General features: G+C 39.7%; 1 protein-coding gene across 1 annotated transcript in view; it reads right to left on the reverse strand.

Moving 5' to 3' along the window:
• Positions 1–24238, reverse strand: part of ppp1r9ba (protein phosphatase 1, regulatory subunit 9Ba) — a 28392-nt gene extending 4154 nt beyond the window's left edge. The window contains exons 1-14 of the mRNA XM_077557667.1: positions 24108–24238; positions 15716–16099; positions 15441–15646; positions 14677–15015; positions 12531–13205; positions 6857–6989; positions 5766–5886; positions 5134–5238; positions 4764–4899; positions 3443–3586; positions 1470–1523; positions 1224–1355; positions 632–729; positions 469–565 (exon numbers count right to left, since the gene is read on the reverse strand). Of these exons, the coding sequence (XP_077413793.1) occupies positions 469–565; positions 632–729; positions 1224–1355; positions 1470–1523; positions 3443–3586; positions 4764–4899; positions 5134–5238; positions 5766–5886; positions 6857–6989; positions 12531–13205; positions 14677–15015; positions 15441–15646; positions 15716–16022 (2547 nt within the window). The 5' untranslated portion in view covers positions 16023–16099; positions 24108–24238. The remainder of the gene's footprint in view (positions 1–468; positions 566–631; positions 730–1223; positions 1356–1469; positions 1524–3442; positions 3587–4763; positions 4900–5133; positions 5239–5765; positions 5887–6856; positions 6990–12530; positions 13206–14676; positions 15016–15440; positions 15647–15715; positions 16100–24107) is intronic.
• Positions 24239–24934: the final 696 nt, after the last annotated feature.

Below are 24934 nucleotides of genomic sequence, written 5' to 3' on the forward strand. Positions count from 1 at the left end.
CCCCGAAAACAGGCTGTTATGAACAAAGCGGTTTTTGGCTGATTTAGGGACAGCAAAAATATTAGATCCAAAGTCAATTTTGACGAATGCATGTCACAGACATGTCTTTTACACATTTGAGAACTATTTTAGCATGTTGAAAAGTTGAATCATATGAGAGTAATAAATATTTGCATCAAAAGTCACCGTTCTGCTTGGTATGTTGGTTTTCATAAAAAAAACTCATTTTCTCCAGAGTTTGGAAAAAGTGGCATCATTTCATCAAATTCAGCTTAATTATTAAAGGAAAATGTTGATTAAACTTATTTTTACTGGTGAAATGATGCAGTTCCTTCCACATATCCTGTTAAGACTCTTCACTACGCAGGTGTCAAGGCCCGATCTGAGATTCAAACACAGAACCTCGGACTGCGAGATGTTTGTCACTGAAGTCATTATCTCAAAGAAAATCCAATCAATGAAAATCACCTTTTCCTGCAAGTTGCCCGCCTCCTGTTTGTGTGAGGCCTCCGTGTCTTCCTCTGCTTGACGCTGGGCTGCCTCCTTTTTCAGGTACTCAAGCTCCCTACAAGGAACACACATCAACACGATATTGTCCTGGCATTTCCTAAGTTTGTTTTAACAGTCTTACTTCTGCTGATATTCTTTGATCATTCTCTTGGCTTTGCTGTACTTCCTCTCTAAGGTTTGGTATTGAGCCTGGGTTTCCTTCAAGTGTTCATCCACAGCCTAAAAAGTAAACACAGTCACAGAGAGAACAAACATTTTGAGGGGGAAAAAAATCTAATTTGTACCTAATGTGTGAAAATGAACAATCATTGCTTTGGTTCTGGGCTCTTTTGTTACCATTCATATCATCTTTCTTTTCAATTTGTCATCAATTTCCCTCCTGTGACCCTGCCCAGGGAGGTCAGCCACAGTCCCGTGGATCTCAAATGTTTGTCATAATAAGTGCAACTGTAGTGACAGGAACATCACGCCACTTGGTGATAGGTCTTGTTATCTTTAACATGCTTGTCTATAATTTTCTTTCTTATCTCTTAAGACAACTTTCTCCTTTGTATCCCTTGGTCCATGTTTAATGTGGTACACACCATGACACCAAACAGCACATTGGCTACTTGTGACTACCAGGCAATAGTTTTTTACTGTGTCTCATTTTCATTATTATTATTTTTTTTTTTTTTTAATGTATTATTCATTTAGTCCGATTCCTGAATTACCTTACACAGCGACTGGGCCTCCATCCAGTAACCCTCCAGTTTCTCCATCCTCTCTTTACTGTCCCGGATGCTTTGCTCCAGCTGAGCACGCTCCATTCGCCAACGCAATTTGTCCTGCTCTGCATGAGCCAACTAGGGGGGGGGAGGAGTTAGTCAAAGTTGAGCCAGCAAATATCGGTGTACATGTCTGCAGTGCGACACGGATATTGCTACTTCTTCATGTTAAGAATTTGAATAGGCTCCCACCTTCCTCTTCAGCAGCTGGATCTCGGCTTGGGTTACTGCATGTTTGATTTGAAGCTGAGAGTAGACGGAGAGGGTAGGATATGAGTGTAAACAAACACTTCTAATAGGATTTACTTTGGAAAATTAAACAGCACATACAGAGCGTAATAGTAACCCCCCCCCCCCCCACACTATAAAGTGGTTTATCACTCATTTTTAATACTACTTACAAATATTCACTACACAAACATTTCCAAAAAATGAATTTGTCGTGTTATGTATGATTTTTTATTTCCATAATTCCAAATTTAGTGTAGCACCATGTTGTGCCCAGTGATGTGCGGTGAGGCTCACAGCTGGTGAGGCATCGATAATCGTCACATTTACAAATGTACACAATGAGCCAAGCAGTTTGGTGCATTTGCCATTAAATTAGCACACTGACAGTAAAAACTGGTAAAGTAATATTTTTTTCTGACCTGATCTTTGAAGTAGGTCTTTAATCTCCAGTCTGTGAATAATCTCATTCATCCAGGTTTTCTATTCTCAGGACATAGAATCCATCGCAATTGGACTGTTCTGCTTGACTTTGAAGATGTTGTGACTTTCATCCAGGCTCCAGCATTTCTCTTCTATTTCCCATTTCGATTGGGAATCCAGTTTTGATAACATTTTCACATTAGATAGTTTATATCTTCCATGTTAGGCTTTACTTTTGGAGCACAATTTTCAAATGCACTGACTTCAGCTGGCTTCATTTTCGTCACAAGTTTGTTTCGTTTTCCTAAATCAGTAAAAATGCTCCATTGGCCAATGAGCAGGGAGGACGCTTTTAAATGTGTAAAATGAAGGCTATCATAGTAATAGCTTTAAATCCAAGGAAACTTTATTAATCAGTTTTTATGAGATGTTTGGGGGCTCACTGGAAATCTCGGGCCCCCAGCCAATTTGCATGTGGTCTTTCCCAATAATGTTAATCTGCCGATATGAGAAGGTTTAAGAGAGATGCTTATTCAGGACCCCTTTGATCCTATTATTTGTGAATGATTTATGACCCCTAATAAAACTTTTAGGACAGGTTATAAAAAATAGAGGGGCGTGTGAGATAAGCGCCTCACCTAAACTCTTATATATGACTACTGTTTGCCTGACCTCATGCTTTTATTTGCGGTTTTGCAGTAGCAAAACTACATATGTAACACAAATACTAAATACATTTTTAGCCTGACAATTGAAAATTAAAAGTGCATAATTTTACCAGTAGATGGTGCTAATGCTAAGTGTTATTTCTGCTTTTTGTGAAGGATTCTCAATTTGAGTTGAGGCTGGCTGCTTGCAGCTGCACTTCACATCTCCCCCATGTATTTGAACAGCAAATTGTCATTTATACAGTGTAATCAAATAGAAAATCAATCACAGACCGGAGAACTAAACTGAGAAATAATTTTATTTAGTCATTATTTGTTTATATTTTACTCTTCGTGATGCAGGTGAGGCTCTGCCCCTCCTGCCTCCCCTGACTGCACTTGTCTGTCGGGCAACATGTCGGGCATCTCTGAGGTCTATTGAAAGAGATGCATCTTAAATCAAGAGCAAGAAGCAGAGGCAGAGAAGGTCTCCAACTTAGCCCCAGTAATATTTGTTGTTCCCAAAGAGCAGAAACATTATATGCTTTTATTATTGTATGACCTAACATCTATGCTAATTTCTGTTAGCCCATCCATTGCATTTCATGTTATAAGTTAGCATTACGCTACCGGATTTTTGTAAGACAGAATGACATAGTTGGGTTGAACATTTTGATATTTAAATATTCAATGCTTTATCTCGTTTTATGTCATCTTAGTCAACTTCAACTGAGCGACAAATCAACAGCTTCTCTCAGCTATCTCTATATCGCAGGTTTTCGGGTATACGTGTAAAGTTTCCCCCCACTATAAACATTGTTTCACTGTAATATCATCTAAGGATCCAAAGTCAAAAAGTCGTCATACCTCCTTGAATTTGTGTGTCAGCTTCTCAGGGTCCAGCTCGACAGGAGACAACGAGTCTTGGTGCTCGGCCAGGTCGAAAACCTCAATGGAGTTTGGAAACATGGGACTCATCTCTTCATCCTCATCTGTCGCATATTCACCTGTCTGAGACATCAGCAGGGAGCAAGGTTACAAGAGTAAATATTATCGCATACATTATAACACTGAGATATTTTAAGGTAGGGGTCACCAACATGGTAACCCACAAGAGTAGCCCACGGCCTTGTTCTAAAAAATAGCTCACCAGTTGTAGTAGGAACTAGGAATGTTGTAGAAGAGCATTTGAGAATATAAACACTTGCATTACATTTGCTTTCACCTTAAAAAACGACAATAAAATTACTTTTTTTCAAAAATCCCATCTAGAATGTCATTCAGTAGAGATCTGCCAGTGCTTATAGTCATTTACTCATTCACTGCCATTGACAGCTAAAAACATCAAAAATTAATTTGAACTACTTCTATTAGTTTAACATTTTTTTCCACTTTGTTTAACAAGAGTATGAAAACCTAGAATTTTTTTTCATTGTACATGTAGAACAGATATCAAATTTGCGATTAATCGTGAGTTAACTAGTGAAGTCATACAATTAATTACAATTTTTAAAAAGTATTGCCTGTCGCCCCTAATTTTTAATAATCTTTTTTTAAATTAATTTATGGCAGTGAATGAGTTAATCAAAAAAAATGTAGGAGGCTGCCGAAAAATTCCTCTCCTTTAAGGTAATTCTAACATATTATTATTATTAAACATTTTGTGTACCACAAGTGACTATTCTCTTCACTGACCACAAGGTGGCGATGATGGACTATATTTAATCATACTGCATCCACATCATACAAAGGCTTAGCCTCTAGTCCAAGGGCGGCCAAGTTTGGTCCTCAAGAGCAACTATCTAGCCTGTTTTCCATGTCTCCCTCCTTCAGCGCAGCTGAATCTAATGATCAGCTCATCAGCAAGCTTTGCAGAAGCCTGATAACGATCCTGATCATGAATCAGGTGTGCTAGTGGTGACACACATGGAAAACAGGCTGAATAGGGGCTCTCCAGGACTGATCTTGGCCACGCCTGCTCTAGTATAACCCATCAAACATGAACGACTGTAGTGAGAAAGGCACCATTTCGACCGTTTGTGACTTTAAACCTCACACATTTTAGAAAATACTCCCACAGACACACAACAAACATCTTGAAGATTGATATTGTTTTACAGCTTCATATTCTCCCGCGTTACATTGTTTTACACTGTTTAGTGTAGAGAATGTTATCATTTGGTCTTACCTCCTCATCATCGTCCATGTACTGCTTGTACCGCTGCTCCATCATCTCTCGCTGCCATCTCTCCTGTTCCAAAGTTTGCTGTATCAGCTGTGCCACTTCGCTCTGCTCTCCCGGCTTCTCCCGACCAATCACAAACCTGGAAATGATAGGCCTTTAAGATTACATTTTCAATAAAACCTCCTTATGAGCTCACAACTTGCAGAGCACACAAAAACATTCAAACGCATGTTAACTACCAGAGTGGTGATTACAATCACAAATATCTGAGAAACAAAGGGTATCTACATTAACAGAAATAGACATGCACATACAGGAACGTTTAAATGTGAGGGACATGTTCAGGCCAATACAAAGCAAATGTGTTGCATACTTGACACTGCCTGATGTGTTGCGTAGAACCGAGGCAGCGAAGCTCTGAGTCACACCAACCAGGCTGGTCCCGTCAACCTCAACAATCAGATCGTTCACTTGGATCCTACAATTCAGATACGCGCAGAACATTGGGCAAATTTCATTTGTAAACACGACATGTTATTGGCTGTAAAAAGGAAAAAAAGTCCCTATGAATTAAAAGTAAAAATTCTTCATATTGTGCCCAACAATTTGTAGTGTCAATGTGAGCTATTCTTAAGCTAATCTAACACCCATTGTGCTCTTGTGAGACTTTAAGTAGTACATTCCACCACTGGCCATTTGTCGATAAAGCATTGTCCAAAAATCAATACAGGTTGTATTAGACAAGCTGTGCCTACAAGTGAAGGTGAATGAGGAAAATGCATGCAGTGATCACCTTATCCTAAGTGATCTGAAACTTAATTAAGGCAATAGAAGTGAACGTTGTGAGTCAAGTTAGTTGACATAAAGCAGCAATCCGACTCTACAGCAAATAATGTGTGACATTTACAGGATCTATCAACTCAATTTGCGTTTAAGTAGCAGAAACTAAAATGCTTGAACCCTTTGTTTGACTTCAAAGGCAAATGCATTGAATAAACTCTTTACCTGCCATCTCGTTGTGCAGCTCCGCCCTCAGTGACCGTCTTGACGAAGATGCCCAGTTTCTCCAGACCCATATCAGCTCCTGCACCCATTCCTATGATACTGATTCCCAGTCCATCGCTGTCTGAAAGACACACAGAAATATATATATATGTTATTGATTCCGGTGGAAATGTGGCAGAATTAGTTTAAGGCAATAACCATGCAGTGTATACTGTATATTCCTTTCATCAGCTATATTTACTGTATGGGGGGTGGTTGCTGGTTCAATTCCATCACCTCCAGAATTACACTCCTAATTAGGCTAATCTCCACTGATTTTAATCTCTTAATGGGATGACGCAGTTGTTAGCCAACAGATATATGTCCATGAACAGTAGCGCCTTGTCAGTTACTGGATGGGCCCAATGCATAAAATATTCTGCCTTTACAGTGATTATACACCATGATTGACAGAGAAGTCTTAATGAACTCATTCACTGCTATTGGCGGCTATAGACGTAAAAAATTCATTTCTCACATTTTTTTCCACTTTTGTTAACAAGAGTATGAAAACCTAGAATTTTTTTTATTGTGCATTTATAACAGATATAAAATTTGTGATTAATCGATTCATTACAATTTAAAAAATTTAATCGTCTGACGCCTTTAATTTTTATAATCTTTTCTTTTTCTTTTTTAAATTAGGGGCATCAGGCGATTACAATTTTTAATTGTAATTAATCACTTGACTTCACTTGTTAACTCAAGATTAATCACAAATTTTATATCTGTTTTAAATATACAATAAAAAATGTTATAGGTTTCCATACTCTTGTTAACAAAAGTGGAAAAAATGTGAAACTAACAGTTCAAATTCATTTTTGACGTCTATAGCCGTCAATGGCAGTGAATGAGTTAAACAGCATGTTAATGATTGTAGTTTGCCGTGGTGTAGAATAGCACTGCATCATAATGAAAGCTGTTCCTAATACCATATTGCGTAAGTGGTCACAATGTTGTGGCTGGTCGTGTGTACTTCCACAAGAGGCTTGTCTGTGACTCAGTCATAGTTGACGTGTAAGTTTATGAGTGTGTGCAGCGTGTGTGTTCACCTTTCTCCAGCTCAACGGGAAACAGATCCAGCTTTTCAACTCTCTTCTCCAGCTCATACTCGGCTGACGCTGCCATGGGGTCCACGTCATCATTACGACGATCATAGTCTTCATTACAGTAGGTGGTGAATACCTACAGACAGGGTCAAACAGAGAATAAGGCATTTCTTTGCTGCTTATTTTCAGGGTCATGAGGATCGGAAGCCAATAACAGCTGAGTTGGTTCAGAAGGTTTTTGACTCACTGTGCCTGTGTTTTTTTCTAACACACTATGTGATTTCCTTGGAGGGTTCGCATGCCTCCGCTAGCTAACTAGCATTAGCAGTGCATACACCAGTCCGATGTCCGTCACATATGTAGTTGGAGGAACTTTGCTAAAGAAATTAAGCTTCAATCTAGGCTTACATTTTGTAATTTGCTTGAAAAAATAAAATTGTTGGTTGTGAGTTCACATCGCTGCTCAGCTCCAAATTGGAGACACTTTCTGAGAGTTGGAAAGGGGATTAGCGGTTGTGCTATTTCAGAGGTGACAGCTTTGTGTCTTAGAATACTGCAATTTCGGTTTCGATATATGTATTGTTGTTACAGGCTTAATAATTATCTAACAAAATTACAATCTTCGCACCATCGTCATTGTTGATATGTAGAAACAAGAGCATTAACAAGTGGTTATAAAAACTGACTGAGGTCAGTGATGTGATGACTGCGTTCACACCATTTGGTTTGGTAAAAATGAAATCGGGTGCGTTTTCCTTGGCTGGTGTGCACACAAAAAGTAGAACATGAAAAGAAAGAAAATGCAGAGAACTCACTCACAAACATTTGAGTTGGACAGACAGGGTGAAGAGAAGACCTCAATGGGCACGGTGAAGGAAACAGCGGTTAAGGGCAGGTTTGGTGAAAGGCATTTATAAGGACAGATAGTGGTGGATTTTGCAAAGACAAAGCAAATGGCTGTGGTGACCACTATTTCCAGAAGAGGCAGTGAAGCAGGGTGACATACGATGACAATGGAGAAGAAGAAAAAGAAAGTGGGTGAAGGTAGAACACAGGATCAACTGGTAGAAGTTAAGAGAGCAAAATGACATTTTAGGGGAAGTCAACCTTAAACAATTCTTGACAATAATATGTTATCTGTGACCTCACTAGTCTAAACATAACATTCTGATTAATATTACATTTGTGGAATATGAGTTATGCAGCAAAATCCAGCAGTTTTTTAAAAAATCAATAACAGAAGGCCAGTGTCACATTCACAGGTTGATGAGGCAGTGAGGTTGATTTGCAGCAGGTTAGGCTGATTAAAGACAGGAGTTGATAAATATGTCAAATGAAAGCGAAAGAAGGACACTACTGCATGTGGAAACTTGATGTCGGAAACATGATGAGCCATAAAATGAAAACTTTTGGGGGGGGCAGTCGAAAGGCCAGGTTAAGACAAGTAGTGAAGCAATAGCATGGTTAGATGTCTGGAAAAACTACACATGCCCAGAAAATGGTGATGGGGAAGTACAGAAAAGGTCAGAAATGTGAACACATTGAAGTAGCACTTCAATGTGTTTTATCTTAATCAGTCAATGAGTAGCCTGATGTTCTGAAGGTCAGAGCCTCAATATTGTAATATTGTCTTGGCAGGTTGGAGCAAGTAAGAGGGGGATAAGAAATCCTCCCACTAGCGCCAGCTGTGACGCAAACTGTCACATGATCACAAAGAAGAGCCCAAGTGAGAGCACACATGACCAGACATGACAGGAATCCATGTTGAACAATGAATAACAAAGAACTGGCATGAACCAAAAGCACACAAGGTCAACTTCAAAACAGACATGTGGGTGGGATGCAGAGTGGGCAAAGGCACAAGAGGGAAGCGCAACACAACATTCATTTTACAATATGGTCAATACAACTGACAAATCGGACTACAATAAGTACAAGCAGTACTCATTCATTCAGTCTCAGAAGTGCTTATCTTCACTATGGTCGCAGGCGCACTTCATGAGCTAACTTAAAGAGGGAAAGTCTAAATATGGTATTCTGGTTGATAGGAATATGAGTTGAGCAGCAAAATCCGGCCATTTTGCCACTTGCTGTCGACTGAAGTGACATCCATGTTGCTCAGGTCTCACGTAACAACCAATCACAGCTCAGCTTCAGAAAACGGGTGAGCTGTGATTGGTCCTTGCCTGTGGCAAAATGGCCGCGCCCTGAGATGGATAAAAATGGCTGAATTTTGCTTCATGACTTATATGCCACAAATGTAATATGAATCAGAATGTCGTGTTTAGACTAGTGAGGTCACTTATAACATATTATTGTCAAGAAATGTTTGCATCCACTTTAACCACTTTCTGTCCCATTATTAAGTATGCCCATCCCCCTTCTTTCTAAAAGGCCAGCAGCATTTGTCTCCCCAATGACCATCTTGATGATCACATGGCTTCGTTTCTGTGGAAACTCCAGGCTTGCCTGGTGTGATTTTGGCAATAGTACTCACCCCCTGTTCTTCCTCTCGCTCTCTGCCTGATTGATATGCTAATATGTTTGTTTATGGCAGACGCAGCCAAAGCTATAATTTTCTGGCATACATAATTAATTACCATACATTGCGCCTGATACACATGCTACACAAAGGCACACACACATACTGTACACTAACATGCATAAGGGTTCGAGAGGAGGATTGTTAAACTCCTTCCTGTTGTCACATTTCCTTCCTGTTGAGTAACTTTATAGCTGTGTGAATGTGTGTGTGTGCATGTGAGGCTTTAGCGTGTGCCCTCCCAGATACACTCATGAAGTCACCAACTTTCCATGGTGACAGAAATGTCAACAAACAAAAGCAGAACAACTTCGAAAAATAAATCATGCAAAAACGAAACACAACTACAAACATCTCGTATAAATGTATGATAATGTAGTAAGATAACAGCAATGGAAACAATCAACTGGCCCTAACAAGTAGAGTTGGTCATGATGAGTTTGCCTATGCCTTTCTACATTATTCCCAACACTTTACCTGTCGTTAAAATGTATTTTTCAGGCATCAGGCACTTGTCTGTGCAAAAAGGGCACTTGTTCCATTGACCAGAACTGTGTGCACCTGAAACTAATTGGCTAGGTAATAATGTGGAAGATGAGAATAAAGAGAAGAAAGTGGAACATCTGATCAACGGTCATCCAACTCGTTGTATTGCCTTTCCTCATACAATTAAGAATTTTAACTGCTTTTAGCCCGAGATCTTGCGGCGGTACATGTCTTTTAATCTTTTCGATTAAAAACAAACACACCCAGTCACATTCCAACTGCTTTTCTCACACTCACAGGGGTAACCTTGTTCACTATTCAGTGCACGTAAACACAAGCGTTAGAGAGTCGAGGCGACGAGCAGGAAAGCGTTACAGCTTCAGGGGAATCACACAGCACTATTTTGTATCCATTGTAATTTGAGTTTGTGCTAATCACTCAAATGCAAATAAGAAATGACACTCTAACGGGGGGGGGGGGTTTTCTAGGAGAGAAAAAGTGCCGTGACAGGTAAATTGGGGGTGCACTTCATAAAAGCATAAAGTAAAGCATAATTGTCAAATTCAAGACAAAAACCCTTTAACAACACTGTTAAAACAACAAATGCCTTCAGGCCAAAAGCTATTAATAGATGAACTTTGAACGATTCACAGATTCAGAGTCACAGATTAAAATTAAGTTAAGAAGCAGCCAGTAGCTAAAAGCACAATTCTGATTAGTATGAACAAACATACATTCAGGAGATATATTTGGCTACATCATTTGTCATTAAATACTTTGCTATACTTTCCAGTTATTTCAAACAAAAACAAAAAAACGTAAAATTCCATCATATATAAAATACAAAGAATCGGTGGTATTTTGTGTTGTGGTATTTGCACCCCCGCTGTGTTGTGGATTTTTCTGTCGATCGTTTTCTGTGTAGTACCACATTGTGTCGCAACATCCTGGCCAGCATTGAGGTCTACTTGAAGGTTAAACAGAAGGAGAGGCAGAGATGGTTCCCAACTTAACTCCAATTATACATACATGAATTTGTTTTGTTCCCACAAATAACGTAGAATATATGCCTGAGACTAATGTTGTATGCTATTTATTTATGTGTTGCTGCTCCATATGTTGAAGGTTTTTAATTGCTATAGCATTGATGCTAATTCTGCTAACTTGTCTATGTTGTTTCCCATTATGTTAGCACAAAGATGGCGACATTTTGTAAGGCTTGGTAAGGTTAAACATTTTGGTGTTTAAGCTTACAATGTTTAAACCTATATTGTTTTATGTCAGTTTTACAGTAAACTACAACTGGAAGGAGTGACAGACATAAAAGCCTGTAGCAAGCAAGCTTTGCTTCTTATTTGGAGAAGTGTGTCAGTGAGTCACTACATTTTCATCGATTTTCATCTGTCACGGGTTGTGTGGAAGGTACTCTCCTCAATAAATAAAATCATTTTTGTTAGCTCCTACAAAGGATTTGGTATACCTGCGACTCATTTTAGCTTGGCCAATTAGCAATGCAATGACTCAGTGACTACTGCATAAATACTGTTTAAGAGTCTGAAGAAAAGAGACAGTGAGGGGGGTGAAAAAAGATCATAAGGACATGTGGTTGCATAGGTCACGTTAAACAAACCACGTAATAGCATGTCTCGCAACCTGTCATTACATTACTATAGCTGCCATATTTCTTATACATATGTCCCTGCATCTTCGTGTCTGTGCAAAAGGCGGCTGCCCATCAACTTCTTTGACTAGCTACAATATAACCTCAGACGCTCCAAGATGCAACCTCAGTTAAGTGGTCAGTGGAACGATGTTTCTGGGTCCTACAAATGAAAATAATTCCTTCTCGACATGACTACGTCACTCTCTTCCTTGTCATCATCAACCTCCTGAAATATGGCACAGCAGCACGAATGATCCATCAAACCATGACATCCACTAACGCTCTGAAAACATTTTTTTTATTTGCACCTTACATAGACAACACGTTTATTCTTCTCTAAAGCTAATCCTCCAATTCCATGATGTTGTTTTCTGACACCCCATACTCATGTGTGTGTTTGAGGGAGTACGTGAGATGTAGTGAAGCACGTCAATGCATGAATTTACCCTGCACACACACACACACACACACACACACACACACACACACACACACACACACACACACACACACACACGCACACACACACACACACACACACACACACACACATGCACACTCAATGAGCTCATTTACTCAATTTGCTTCTTTCTTCATGTATTGTTTCACCCCATTCCCATAATTGGAGTGTAAAAAATGACCATTTCTATTTCCAACCATCTGATTTTAATCTCGACATTTTGGACTAATCTGAATGTATTCCCATATTTGCCTTTTATATGTTAATTGCTATCTGTCAAAAATTAGAATGACTGACATGACATCATAGTAGTTCTAGTATCTTAGTGAACAGTTTCGATCACACCATCGTGACCCCAGATGACAAAAATGAAACAAAAAAAATCCAATGTTTTTTCCATTATGTATGCAACCAACAAGCCAAGCCAGTGATCAATTATCTCCTACATTTAGCCATTTAACTGAACTGAATGAATGAAAGCCAACAGAGTAAATGCGATGACTTGCAGTATCAGTTGAAAACTCACCTTGATGGGCTCAGTGCTGAATCGAATCTTTCTATTGGCTGCTACAGGTTCCTCCTCCTCTGGAAGACCCTCAATTTCCGTGCAGCTGCTTTCCGGATGGTACGCTTCCTCATCTTCCTCATCGTCATCATCGTCCAGCTGGCTGCCCCCGGAGTCGTCCTCGCCAAGGCCGCTGTACGCACTCACATCCACCAGATCCCCCTCGGAGTAATCCTCCTTCCTCGAGCCATCCTCGTCATTCTCCTCTTCATCGCCCCTTCTCTCAGAGTCTGCTTCTGTAACTTCAAAAGCCGGTGGCTCTTTTTCCCCGTTTTCAAGTGAAGCATGGACATCAGCTTGAATCAACCTGGCTCCAGCATCAACATCCCCCCTACAACAATCCTGTTCCTGCGTAAGAGGCTCCTGACCAGACGCAGCCACCGTACTGGAGCCCCTGTCTTCTGTCAACGCCAAATGGGATTCTGACTCTGGTTTGGCCTCCGCATGGGGAGAAGATGAAGTGTTGTCAGAGTTGGAGTGCTGATCTCCTGAATGCCTTAATCTCTCCTCCTCGCTGAGCGCCACGCCACCGATCTCACTGTGCGGATCCGTCTCCTCACCCTCTGCCTCCTGGTCGGTGACACTTCCCGTTAACACCTCCTCTAAGTCCTCTTTACCCGGAGGAGGCGATTTCATCTGAGAGAGAGTGAGACAATCATTTAACACATTCTTAATCACTTCATACTAAAATATGTCAACATACTACCAAAAATCCATAATTTAAAAAAATGTTCCAACATTCATTGATGGTTTTAAAATTTTAAAATATAAAATTTCGCCCTACTCTCTGTAATCAGTAGAGCTCTATATGCACTTCTGTCCTGGCTGAAACACTGTAGCTAAATAAGCTAATAAGTTGACATCAATAATAAAATACATTTAGCAATTTCTCGCAAGCCATTTCTGGTAATACTTGACATTATACACAATTGAACTATTATATACACTTGTATGACAGTCGAGAATGCTAAAATGTTACTTAAAACATTGCCAGTAGAAACAAATGTTTTATGGAGGTAAAGCTGTAGTTTGAACCTGAAATAAAATACTGTAATTCAATTCCTATGTATTTCCTATGAGAACAAATCAGTCCAAATACAAGAAATCAGAGTTTGAGCAGTGCTCCAAAATAGATGGTGTTCAACATGAGAGGTTATAAATAAAACAAATAAAATAAATAAATATGAAAAAAAGAATGAATAAATACTACATAATAAATAAAATAAAAAAATAGTAAAATAAACATGGTTGCAGGTTTGAGTATAATCATTTAGTGACAATGTGTTGGAAATTTCACACAATCTCTCTCTGATATACTTATACGGAAAATGATGAGGAAAAAGAAAATAAATAACTCCTGAGGGACACTGGGTCAGGGAAGAAAAGACAGACTGGCCTAAAAGAAAGGCAATAGTAGCTAAACCACTTGTTTGAACCATTTGCAGACAAGCATCTTTGTGTCAGAGATGGGCTACAGCTGCAGAAAACCACATTGTGTCATCCGTCTCGCCTAACAAAAGGAAACTGAGGCTACAAGCTCACTAAATCTACCCAATCAAACATTGGTAAACAATTTCTGTTTTGACACTCAGATGGTCTGAATTTGGCTTAGTCATCAGAACTGCATGAATCCGTTATGCTTTTGAGGTCCTGTTTCTTTTTTGGTGCATTTTGTGTGCAGTGGTACACAAATATTCCACCATCATCAAAAGCAACCTCATAGTAGGATAATGTCACAATGATTAGCTGATTTCAGACACGTTTTATGAGTATATTCAAATATTATGTTTAAAAGGCATCTTGAAAAATCTTTAAAAAGATGGGCAACAAAAACCTGCACAAACTGTAATGCTGTCATATTAATGGACCAAATAAGCATCTTGATGAATCTGTAAGGACTAAGTAGGTTCTGAAGGCTAATGGAGAGCTAACCCAGGATTATCAAAGTGCAAAAGTCAGGTGCGGAACTACAAGACTGTAAATCCATAAGCGCGGCATTAAAGTCACCACTTGAGGAAGAAAGTGGCTTAATGAGACAAGCATTCTTATTGAGGCTAAAATAATCCCCTTCCAAAAGATGTCCTTGAACACAAACAAATCCTCTTACCTGGTTTCTAGCAGCCTCTGATCTGGCTGGAAGGTTTGGCTTTGGTGCCGGGGCAGGTCTTGACCGACGGTTGGGGAGGTAGACATTGTTTTGTACATCGACCTTCTCAAACACAGCACTGAGTTGGCTCACGGTGGGACTGACGGCCTCAGCTGGCCCAAAAGCAGCTGCAGCGGCAGCGGCAGGAACGGGAGCAGGAGCGGGAATGGGGGGGTCATCTAAGCAGTCCAAAGCCTCGGTTGAGCCATTAAAGCGTGCCACAACGTCCAGACGGCTGTCCTGGAAACCAGAAGCTCGCTCCTTCTTCAACAAAATCCTGTTGGTAGCAGCTTGTTTCTCCTGGAGGAAACCAAACCATTTCATGTTAATCTTGTTTTAGTTCATGTGAATCGTATCCTGTCTGAATGGTGGCTATGTAGCATTAAACTGTATTTCACCATTTCATTTTTTTCCTGATTTTTGGGCTAAAAATGTCGCACTTGAGCTGACCTTCATTCGCATCAGTTGCTTTCTAGCACAGTTGCAAGTTAACTTAGTTACAATTTCTTGGCCAATTTTGACTACTACAGCATTCAGATAGCTAATAGCTACACTCCAAAAATGTATTTCCCCTGATTACCACAATTTACAGAACAGGCTGACGTTGTTTTTTAAATTGCCACGCAAGGAGGTTAGCACACGTTAACGGTTAGCCCCGTTAGCTCACGAGCTAGCTACAGCTACACTATTGGAATAAAAGCACATAAAATGAGGCAATTTCTGACCTGTAGCGTCCGTTGTTCAAACATCCTCCTGGTTGCCTGGAGTTTGGACAAGCCTGAGGTGCTCGCACCTTCTCCATCTGTTTTGGTGTCAAAACGATTGACCCTCTCTGAAACGGTGCCCCCGAGTTTGAGCAGGGCACTGTGGTCGACGTTCTCGTTGAGGCTCGATGCCCTTGGCAGGGACAGTTTGACTGACTGCTCATTTCCTGCCAATGAAAGGATGGTTAACTATGGAGCTTGTTAAGAGAGCGGGGAAAAAAACTATTGTTATTTACCAATCACTTTGGTACCATCTTCCTCATCTCCTGGTGACTGCATCTGCATGAACATATTCTTGATGCGGTGAACATTTGATCCATATCTACGACCCCTTCCGTTTGGCCGAGGTAACGGTGCTGGTTTCGAGGCAGGGTCGTAGCCTCCGTTGAGGTGATCGGTGGCTTTCTTCAGAGCCGCCAGACCTGCCTCGTATGCATTTCGATGTGGTGAGGCGCTCCGCATGTTGGAGCTCCCACTTCCCCCGCTGTTCCCGGCGGAGGCCCCACTGTCCGCCGTGGCTGACGCAGGTTCTGTCTTCATCATGTTTGATAATTCAAATGTCCCCCGGTGAACAGCAGGTTAATGGAGATGAGGGTGGCAGCATGTCTGTAGAACATGAGCTGTGAGACGGGAATAGAAGAGAAACTTGAAATAATGACAGTCTGGATCTATTCCATGAATGTATGTTACCATCATTTCACTATTTTTAAATGTTTGTTACCACCACTGAACAGGTTATACTGTATTTCCAGAGGCCTTGGTTATTATCATCAAGATTTCTTCCAAGCATGGATGGTCCCATTACACTTTTGTAACAAACCCACAGATGAAAAAAATGTTTCAATTGTTCATAGTTGTATACAGTATTAGTATACAAATTGCTGTTAAATGTTATCCCTTTAAATTTTGGTGACTAACGCACCGATGATGTCAACAAAATCATGAACATAAAAAAAAAAAATCATATCGCTCTCAAAACTAATACATTGATGATGTCATAAAAACATCAAACCAAATAAATCCTTGAATAAAAGGATTATGTAAAATAGGGAGAAGTCAAAAACAGAATTGGGTGAAATTCTGGTGACAAACACAAGACGTAACATCTGAACACTTGGAATCCTTATAAATGTTATTCAGTAAATGTTTCAAAATAATTTCGTCAAATCTCATAATTTAAACACGTTCTGAATGCAGGGAACGTTTAAAGGCCGGATCCAGCAGGTATTTTTTACTAAATGTGTAATTTTGTTTTTCAATCTAATAAGAGCAGGTTAAGCTATAATATGTGGAAATTATCAATATCATCTGATTTCAAATATCATGATACACTTTTCAGCTGTATCTCCCTATCTATTTTTTTTTTAAGGCCTTACGAACATCTTGCACAAAGCACAAGACTGAAAGACTGGCAAAATATGATGATACATCTGTACTGGGTTTTGTAAGTGAGCGGGACCAAAAAAAGGATACAGAAAGAGCAAAATGCTTGTTAAAACAATTACCTCCATTTTATCATGAATAGCAACGGAATCATTCCTAACAGAAGTGGTTATTGTCAAAGAGTCGTTGACAAAAATATTTTATAACGCTCCAAAACCTCTTCAGGCTATTTAAATGTGTTTATTTTTATTTTGTTATGGACAAGTACTACTCAGATTTGACCTTTTTGATGAGGGATGTTTTTTCTCAGTCCTCTCAAAGCAGTCCTTTTTTTTTTAATTAAAGAGCAGGGACCAATGAACAAGGCAGGCTAACTTTGCTGAGCAACAATGCTGACGTGTCTAGCATTGCCTAGTGTTAAATATCAAGTGTGTTATGTTTTCACGTTTTGCATGACATTGCTGGTTGAATTCATTTCATACTTGCATGGCAGTCAATGTTAACAAAATTTGAGTAGAATGAATCCAAATGTAACTGATCTCAAAAAAGAATTTTGTTTTGAAAGCTGGGCAAAGATCTGCATATCAGATCTCATTGTGGTCGACCGTTGTATTATACCGTATAGTGAACCTCCGCATAATCGCGGTTAGGAATTTGCGATTTCGCATACTCGGGAATTTGTTCTTGGAACCTATCGTTCTCATTCGCTTGAAAAAAATCTAGCTATTCACTGCCAAAGAAACACATTTTTACGTTGGTAACATCTGGTGGAATCTTTGATAGATCTGACTGTTGGGTCACTGATCTAGAATGTTTTTTCACCTTTGAGATGTGTCTTGAATGCACCTCATGCAAAAGTGAAAGTATGCTCTGCTTGTCTGCTGATGCAGCTTACTGATGCTGCATTCCACAAAAGTGTGACATCGGATTTATCCCACTCGAACTGGACCAGTTTGATTGTAAACAACAAAGATGACTGATAGCGATCAACTGTTTTGGTTTTATTCTTCAAAACACATTTTAACCTCCAGAAAACCTGCCTTCATAAGTTGCTTTATTTATATTAATAAAGGAATGTCTGTCACCAAATAACTTCAAGAAGGAAGATATCCGTCATATCTTCAACCATTTGGCGTTATTTTTCACCATTTTGCGGCATTTATATGCAATGACCCCTTTCAGGAAGGGCCCACAATAATTTGTGGCAGTGCTCGGGTCCCAATCCCCCTCGGGTAGTCAGGGTTCGAGTGTAAAAGCCTCTTGGAAAGTAATTCAGAATGAATCCAAGACGTGGATTGCTAATAGCAGGCATCACATTCACAATTTAGTTTAAGATTTGTTCAGAATCAACTACAATCAGAAACATTACATAAACATGCATGCAGTAAAGACAGCTTGTAAAGTTGAGTTTCCCATTACTTGCGATTTATAAAATCCATATGGCGACAAACTGTCAACCTAAATTGAGCCTTTAAAATCCAGTGATGAAATACATATAATGGAAAATACTTGGGTCAGAAGCTAGATACAAACGTGGGATCATATGTTTTCCCCACAGTAGTAATTAATTTTATTTTTATCCTAACTGACTGAGTCATTTTCTACATCTGGAGAGTATTCCCTTTAAAGGAGACATATTGTGATTTCCCCCCCACCTCTCCAATTTAAAACAGTTCCCAGGTGTCTTGACAGCATGTCTATGACAGGCTTTCATCACAATACCTAAGAATAAATAATGAAGGCACACTTTACACTCCATTATTAAGCCTGCCGGAGATATCCTGTGTCATGAATTTGTTAACCCCGGAACCAAAGCAGAGTACCGCTTTTATTTCCATGACGACCAGGAGAAGAGTTTGGTGAGTTAAAAAAACACGACTTATTTTTCCTTCATTCTATGAGTCTGTTAAAAGTGCAAATATCAAATATAATCATTTAATTCCCTGAAAAAAGGTTTACCAATTTACTATCACAATAATGACGGCGGCCATATTGGTGGACATTTTTGTCCAGTCCACGTCAGCGCTGTGACATGGCGTACGTAAACACGGCGGCCATATTGGACACAACAGCACAGTACATTTAATACTTGTTTCCTGGTCCAGTGTGCTATAAAAATGCCATATGGTGTCATCAAATATTGCAATACTTTGGTGGCACTTCTAACCATCACAGATTTCATATTCTTCAAGAAAGAAAGAATAAAGATATTCATTGCGCAAGTGACTGGTGAACCCAACTACATGCACTACAATTGGTCCATTTTGGTGCCATATATACAAAAACATTCATTGTCAAGACCTTGTTCGTCTATCTTGTTTCTGTGCTGCTTGTCCTCATTAGGTCAGCTGGAGGCTACAACCTGGACTAGTTGCCAGCCAATCGCAGGGCGCTACACTACACTTTATCCACTTGTCAATTAGTGTGCTTACCTGCATGCATCGACAAACACAAATACCCCCCAACCTTCACCATATCAACTTCTGCACTGAGGAAGTATGTGCCACGTAAACAGAAGCTAACACTGTTAGCCCATGCTAATCTGTGTATCCGACAAAACGTATAAAGCAGCTCTGGTTACCCTTTGCCGTTGTTTTAGTCCAGCTGTTAGCCCGCTAGGTTCTATCATGGGTGGAGAAAACAAAGTGTGGGGGCAATTATTATGTAACCCTTACCAAAGCCAAGTATATTTAAGTATACTTGAAGTATACTCAAAATTAGGAGAGTATTCTTCCAGTTTACTTTTCTTGTCCTTTATGGAAGTAGTAAATGTTAAGTGTACTTGTAAGTATACTAAAACATATACTAAAAGTTTCCATACTGTAGTATATACAGTACTTAGAATGTACTTGTACTTTTTGAAGTGTACTCAAAATTAGGAGAGTATATCCAGTTTGCTTTTCTTGTACTTATTGGAAGTATATTGCACAAAGTAAATGTTAAGTATACTTTTAAGTATACTAAAACATATACTAAAAGTTTACAAACTGTAGACCAGTGGTGCCCAAGTCCGGTCCTCCAGAGCCCCTATCCAGCCTGTTTTCCGGGTTTCCCTCCTGCAGTGCAGCTGAATCTAATGATCAGCTAATCAGCGAGCTTTGCAGAAGCCTGATCACGATCCTGATCATGAATCAGGTGTGTTAGTGGAGAGAAACATGGAAAACAGGCAGGAGGAGCTCTCGAGGACCGAACTTGGACACCCCTGCTGCAGTATGCACTTAGAAGGCACTCGCTAAGTAAGGAACCAAAATTATACTTTACATTTATTTATAAGGCCCTAAAGATAATGTGGCTGGATAGCCTAGAGGTTAAATAAACTTAGGTATACTTAAGTATACTCTATATTATGTACTTAAAGTATACTACTTTTTGGTAAGAGAAATAAGATGAATTGTGACCAAATTCAGAGTGGCTAGCTTTTTCAGGAGGCATACTGAATTAGTCGTTTATTATGCCAAGCATTGTGAAAAAGTCTATAGTACTGTTACTAAGTTACTACTGACAATTCCATTATCCCCTTAATTTATTTCACTTGTGGAAATGTGTAGAATGTGATCATTCAAATATGCCACAGTCAAGAGTCAAGGCCAAAATGAAGAAATGTGCGCCGTTGTTTGCAGCAAGAATCACACAATGATTATAAGATAAAGACTAGAATGGTTTACTTTGAATGTGTTCTAACAAAATTAAAAGTGGAAGTAGCTAAAACACAGCATGACATGCTCATCACTGGCAACGCTTAACCTAGAGGCTAAAGATATTCACACATGCTGCAATCAAAGCACATCTTGTGATCCCCGTCCTGACAAACCAGTGGTTTCTCATACAGAGATCATGTGAACTTGACTGGGCCAATGTGAACAAGCGCGCACACACAGAAAAGAGCTGGCGTCAGCCAAGGCGACATTTTCCGCATCATTCATCAGTCCAAGAACAACTACTGTATATCTACTGCTTTTTGGTTTGAGGTTACTTTTGTCATTCGGTCAAGATCACGGCCATGCTGTATAAGTCATGCATTTGGTGATTCGCCCTCATAAGGATAAAAATAGGAACCAGTGATTCATCAAGATGTTTACTCGTTTATAGCACAATTTTGTACTGAAAGTGTCTCACAGAGAATAGCACCATAATTATTTCATTTGATTGCTCCGATTATTCTATCTATTCGAGTAACTGGATAAAAAACGATTAAGCTTTTTAATGAAATGCAAACTATGCATGTGAGGTGCAGTTAGTATTTTTGTCCACTTGGGGTCGCCATCCTTATGTTCTACACTGTAGCATGTGTGACTGAATCGAATTGAAACCCCAAAACGTATAAATACGTTTTTTAATACTGTGTCCTTCACTCCCAAAAACTGATTTTGTTTTATATGTTTTTTGTATGTGTTTTTTTTTTTTTTTTACGTTAGAGCATACAGGATGCTTTGATACAGCTTCTGACATGAAGAGGCTGCATAAAGCAATGGTAGTTATTACAAAAAACGGCCAGCAGGTGGCAGCAGCGTATAAGAGCTCAATCAGGGCAATGTTGCAAAAAGCTCTTTTCCCCAGTGTTTTAAACAAGAATGTGAATAATAATGAAACTTAGCTATACTGTATTCTAATGCTAATTGCTGCAAAACGGAAACAGATACAAATATACTGTTTTTCCTGATGAAAGAAGAGACTCTAATCTTTCTTTTGGTATGTTCCATGTTTTTATAGCAATAGAACACAAAATAAGTCAAAATCCAGTAGAACAGCCAGGAGCAAAGAGGATTGCTTCAGTGAAAATGGATGGTAGTGAATGAGTTAAAAGACATGATGTGGCCTGGTGAGTGATGTGTAGTGTCAGAAGATGAAAGCACTGGCTGCTGTTAGCTCAGGTTAGCCAGCCTGCGCGTTGCATCCCTGTGCATCAGTTGTGGCTGATAGTATATGAATGTTTTTTTTGTTTTTGTTTTTTTTACATTTTTATAATGCTGTGTCTATCCTTGACCACCTGTGGGGGAATTACAATATGTTCTAACAAGAGATGGTAGCTTATATTAAATTATCTGATGTTACCTAGAGTCTGCAATGGTAGACATGCTGTTGTGTAAGCCTGTTCTGCTTTCCAATAGACACGTTGCTGCTTTTAAAAAAAAAAAATCTTAAGTATGAAATTACATTCTCTGCCTTTTACACATCCTTTTGTCTTAGCATCATTGCGCCAAATTATTTCTATGCGAGTCCGCAGTAATATCAATCCGTGTGCAAAAAATTATCACTGAGAAGTGTCGATAATTTTGGTAATCAGAATGTGAGAGATATCTAGGCCATGGCCTTCAAAACTGGGAGGAAGATGTGCTAACAACTAAGTCACCATGCTAACTAGCTCTGCTTAATAAAGTTTTATCTTTGTTTTATTCTATAGTGTGCAACTATCATTTTACACTTATATGCCGGTTAAGACTGTCCAACTTAAGACCTTACTGATTTTACAGGTGTAGCCCCTCACTCAATTCGGTTCTGTACAGGTTGTTTGTGACACTTCTCTATGAGGCACTGAAATAACGAGGTGAACTTTACAATGTAAACAAATTACAATCAAAGAAAAATTAGCAGAGTGCTACACCGGCAATAAAAGCTACTGACTGCTACATTTGAACTACTGATACTTTCTACTCCTTTGTAAAAAAAAGGTTTGTCACTGTTTTTCAACCTATGCAGCACAACATTAAAAAGAAATAGAGTTAAGTCAACTGCCCTTGAGCTCTTGGTTGAATGAGATCTGCAGCAACATGGAGGAACGTGACCCAGGGAGTATCAACAGCAGTTAGGCAAAAGATTTGCGCAAGCAAGATATTCCCCATAGCCTTATTAAAAGCCTAGCCTTTTTTTTTTTTTGGGGGGGGGGGATTTGCTTCAAGAATGATTTGTGGCTAATGCATTGCCTTTTCAACCTAAAAAAACATAACCTCCTGGCATTCAGAAATTATATGTCTAATCTGACATTGCACAGGTAATGTGTATTTTTCAGTTAGCATTAGCATTTTTTCCCTGATTTCCTCTTGCTTTTGTCAGTCAAGTCCTGATTCTCCTGTAAGAAGTTAGCTTGTAGTGCTTAATATGAACATGATGCAAGTTAATATGGTGGAAATTAATAAGTTTTTTATTTTATTTTTTACAATGTGCCAAATTATCAAAAATGAATATTGTGTAATGGATGAATGGATATTTTTAATAGTAACAGTTAATTTTCAATTTGACATTTTTATTTCAGTCTGGACTTTTTTTTATTTTTTACTTTTACTTATAAGGACAGGTGTTGAATCAGTTCTGATACTTTAACCAGGTTTTTTTCTGTAAAGTTTGAGTAATTTTGCCACCTTGAATGCTGTCTTTTTGTAGCTCAAATGTTGTATAAGATGAGAGTTCTAATTGGTGGTTGTCAGCCTACGTTAACACGATGTAAGCGACGGAAGCAAACACGTTTAAAAACAATGTGAGACAGCCTCTGGTGCAGCAGCAGCAGATGCTTCTTCCTGCCCTATTTTTAATATGCTGCCTGTACAGGCATGACCATGACTGCGAACAGAGGACACATTATGGCAACACAATGCCCTCATCTATTCACAATCCCTGCACAAGTGGAGGAAACTCCCAGGCCCGATGGCCCTGTGTAAAGAGCTTCACTCTGGCATGTACACAGTGAGCGTCTGGCCGTGTTGGCATGGTCGCAGCTTACTGCGAACTTCCATAGAAAAAACACAATATTGCCACCAGGTTTTGCTTTTCGTTTAAAACATTTTGGACACAACTCGGATACTGCGAGATACTCCGCTGATGTAAAATTCGGCGTTTTAAATAACACATAATATTGCACCAAAACCAATTTTCATTGTGGTTTTAGTCCATCAAAATGCGCCTCTGCAGCATTGTTTAATGCCGCCACCGTCGAGGAGTAAATAAAGCATAGAGGTTCCTAAAATAGGATCCAAAGAGGAACAAAAGAGCTCGGCGTGGCGAAAAAAAAGCAGCTCCACGTCCCGAGTACATGTTCCACATTCACGCACTGTGTCATAAACAGCGGCCGTGTAATAACGTGTCACCGGCACCGGTTAAGGACCCGGAGGCGGGTTTAGGAGAGCCAGGCCCCGCTGGGTGTCTGTCTGCGGACCCGCGTCGCTTCCTTCCTTCCGACCTAGCCGAGAGGCGCAAACCACACAACGACGAACCCTGAAACCGCCCGACACGCCTCAGCTCAGTTAGCCATACCTTAATATCCGGTTCTGTTCGGTAGATAGCAGTCCATTGTCTGTCTTGTGCTGCTGCTGCCGCTGCTGCGTCCTCCTGCTGGCCGAGCAGACCGAGTGCCTGCTTGCTGCTGCTGCTGCTCCTCCTCCTCCTCTTCCTCCCCCTCCCATCGTCTGTTTACCTCCATCCCGCTCCGCTCTCCTCGCCCTTTCCTCTCTTATTATCATCATCATACTCAACGCAGTCATCGTCCCTCTTTATTGTACGGCATTCCATTCTTTTACACTCGACCATACTTTTCTCTTTCTCTTTACACGCGCTGTAATTTCCCCTCTGGATACTCCAAAATAAAACATTTGTCACATTTGGAAATTGTCCAAAATAAAATGAGGACTTTGTAAAGGATGCAATTTAGTGTTCAAAGAAAGCTAATGATCAGAAACTAGCAAATCCCTACATGACCTGTCAATTTACCTACTACTCGGAGGTTTGACGACCCCTGGTGGATAGAAATATATAAATAATAATGCAGTTGAAAGAAAGACAAGGGAGCACTATTCACACAACATAATTTAATTTTAACGAAGGGCAGCTAAGTTAAGTGGTTGGCCTTGCAATTTTACCATAAGGTGTTTTTTCTGTACAGCTTACATGTGTGTATTTGATGACTGAAGGTCAGGACTCAGGACAACATACAAATCGTAATAGTGCTAACTAAATATGGACAGACGATGGCAGCAAATCCACGTTTACTGCTATGATGAACTGACAATAACACTTGGCAGCGATAAACTTCCGTTTGAATGCACAGCTGTATTGATATGTATCTTGGCTTGAGGTCTCTGCAT

This window comes from Vanacampus margaritifer, chromosome 2 (genome assembly GCF_051991255.1).
Source record: "Vanacampus margaritifer isolate UIUO_Vmar chromosome 2, RoL_Vmar_1.0, whole genome shotgun sequence".
Classification (NCBI taxonomy): Eukaryota; Metazoa; Chordata; class Actinopteri; order Syngnathiformes; family Syngnathidae; genus Vanacampus; species Vanacampus margaritifer.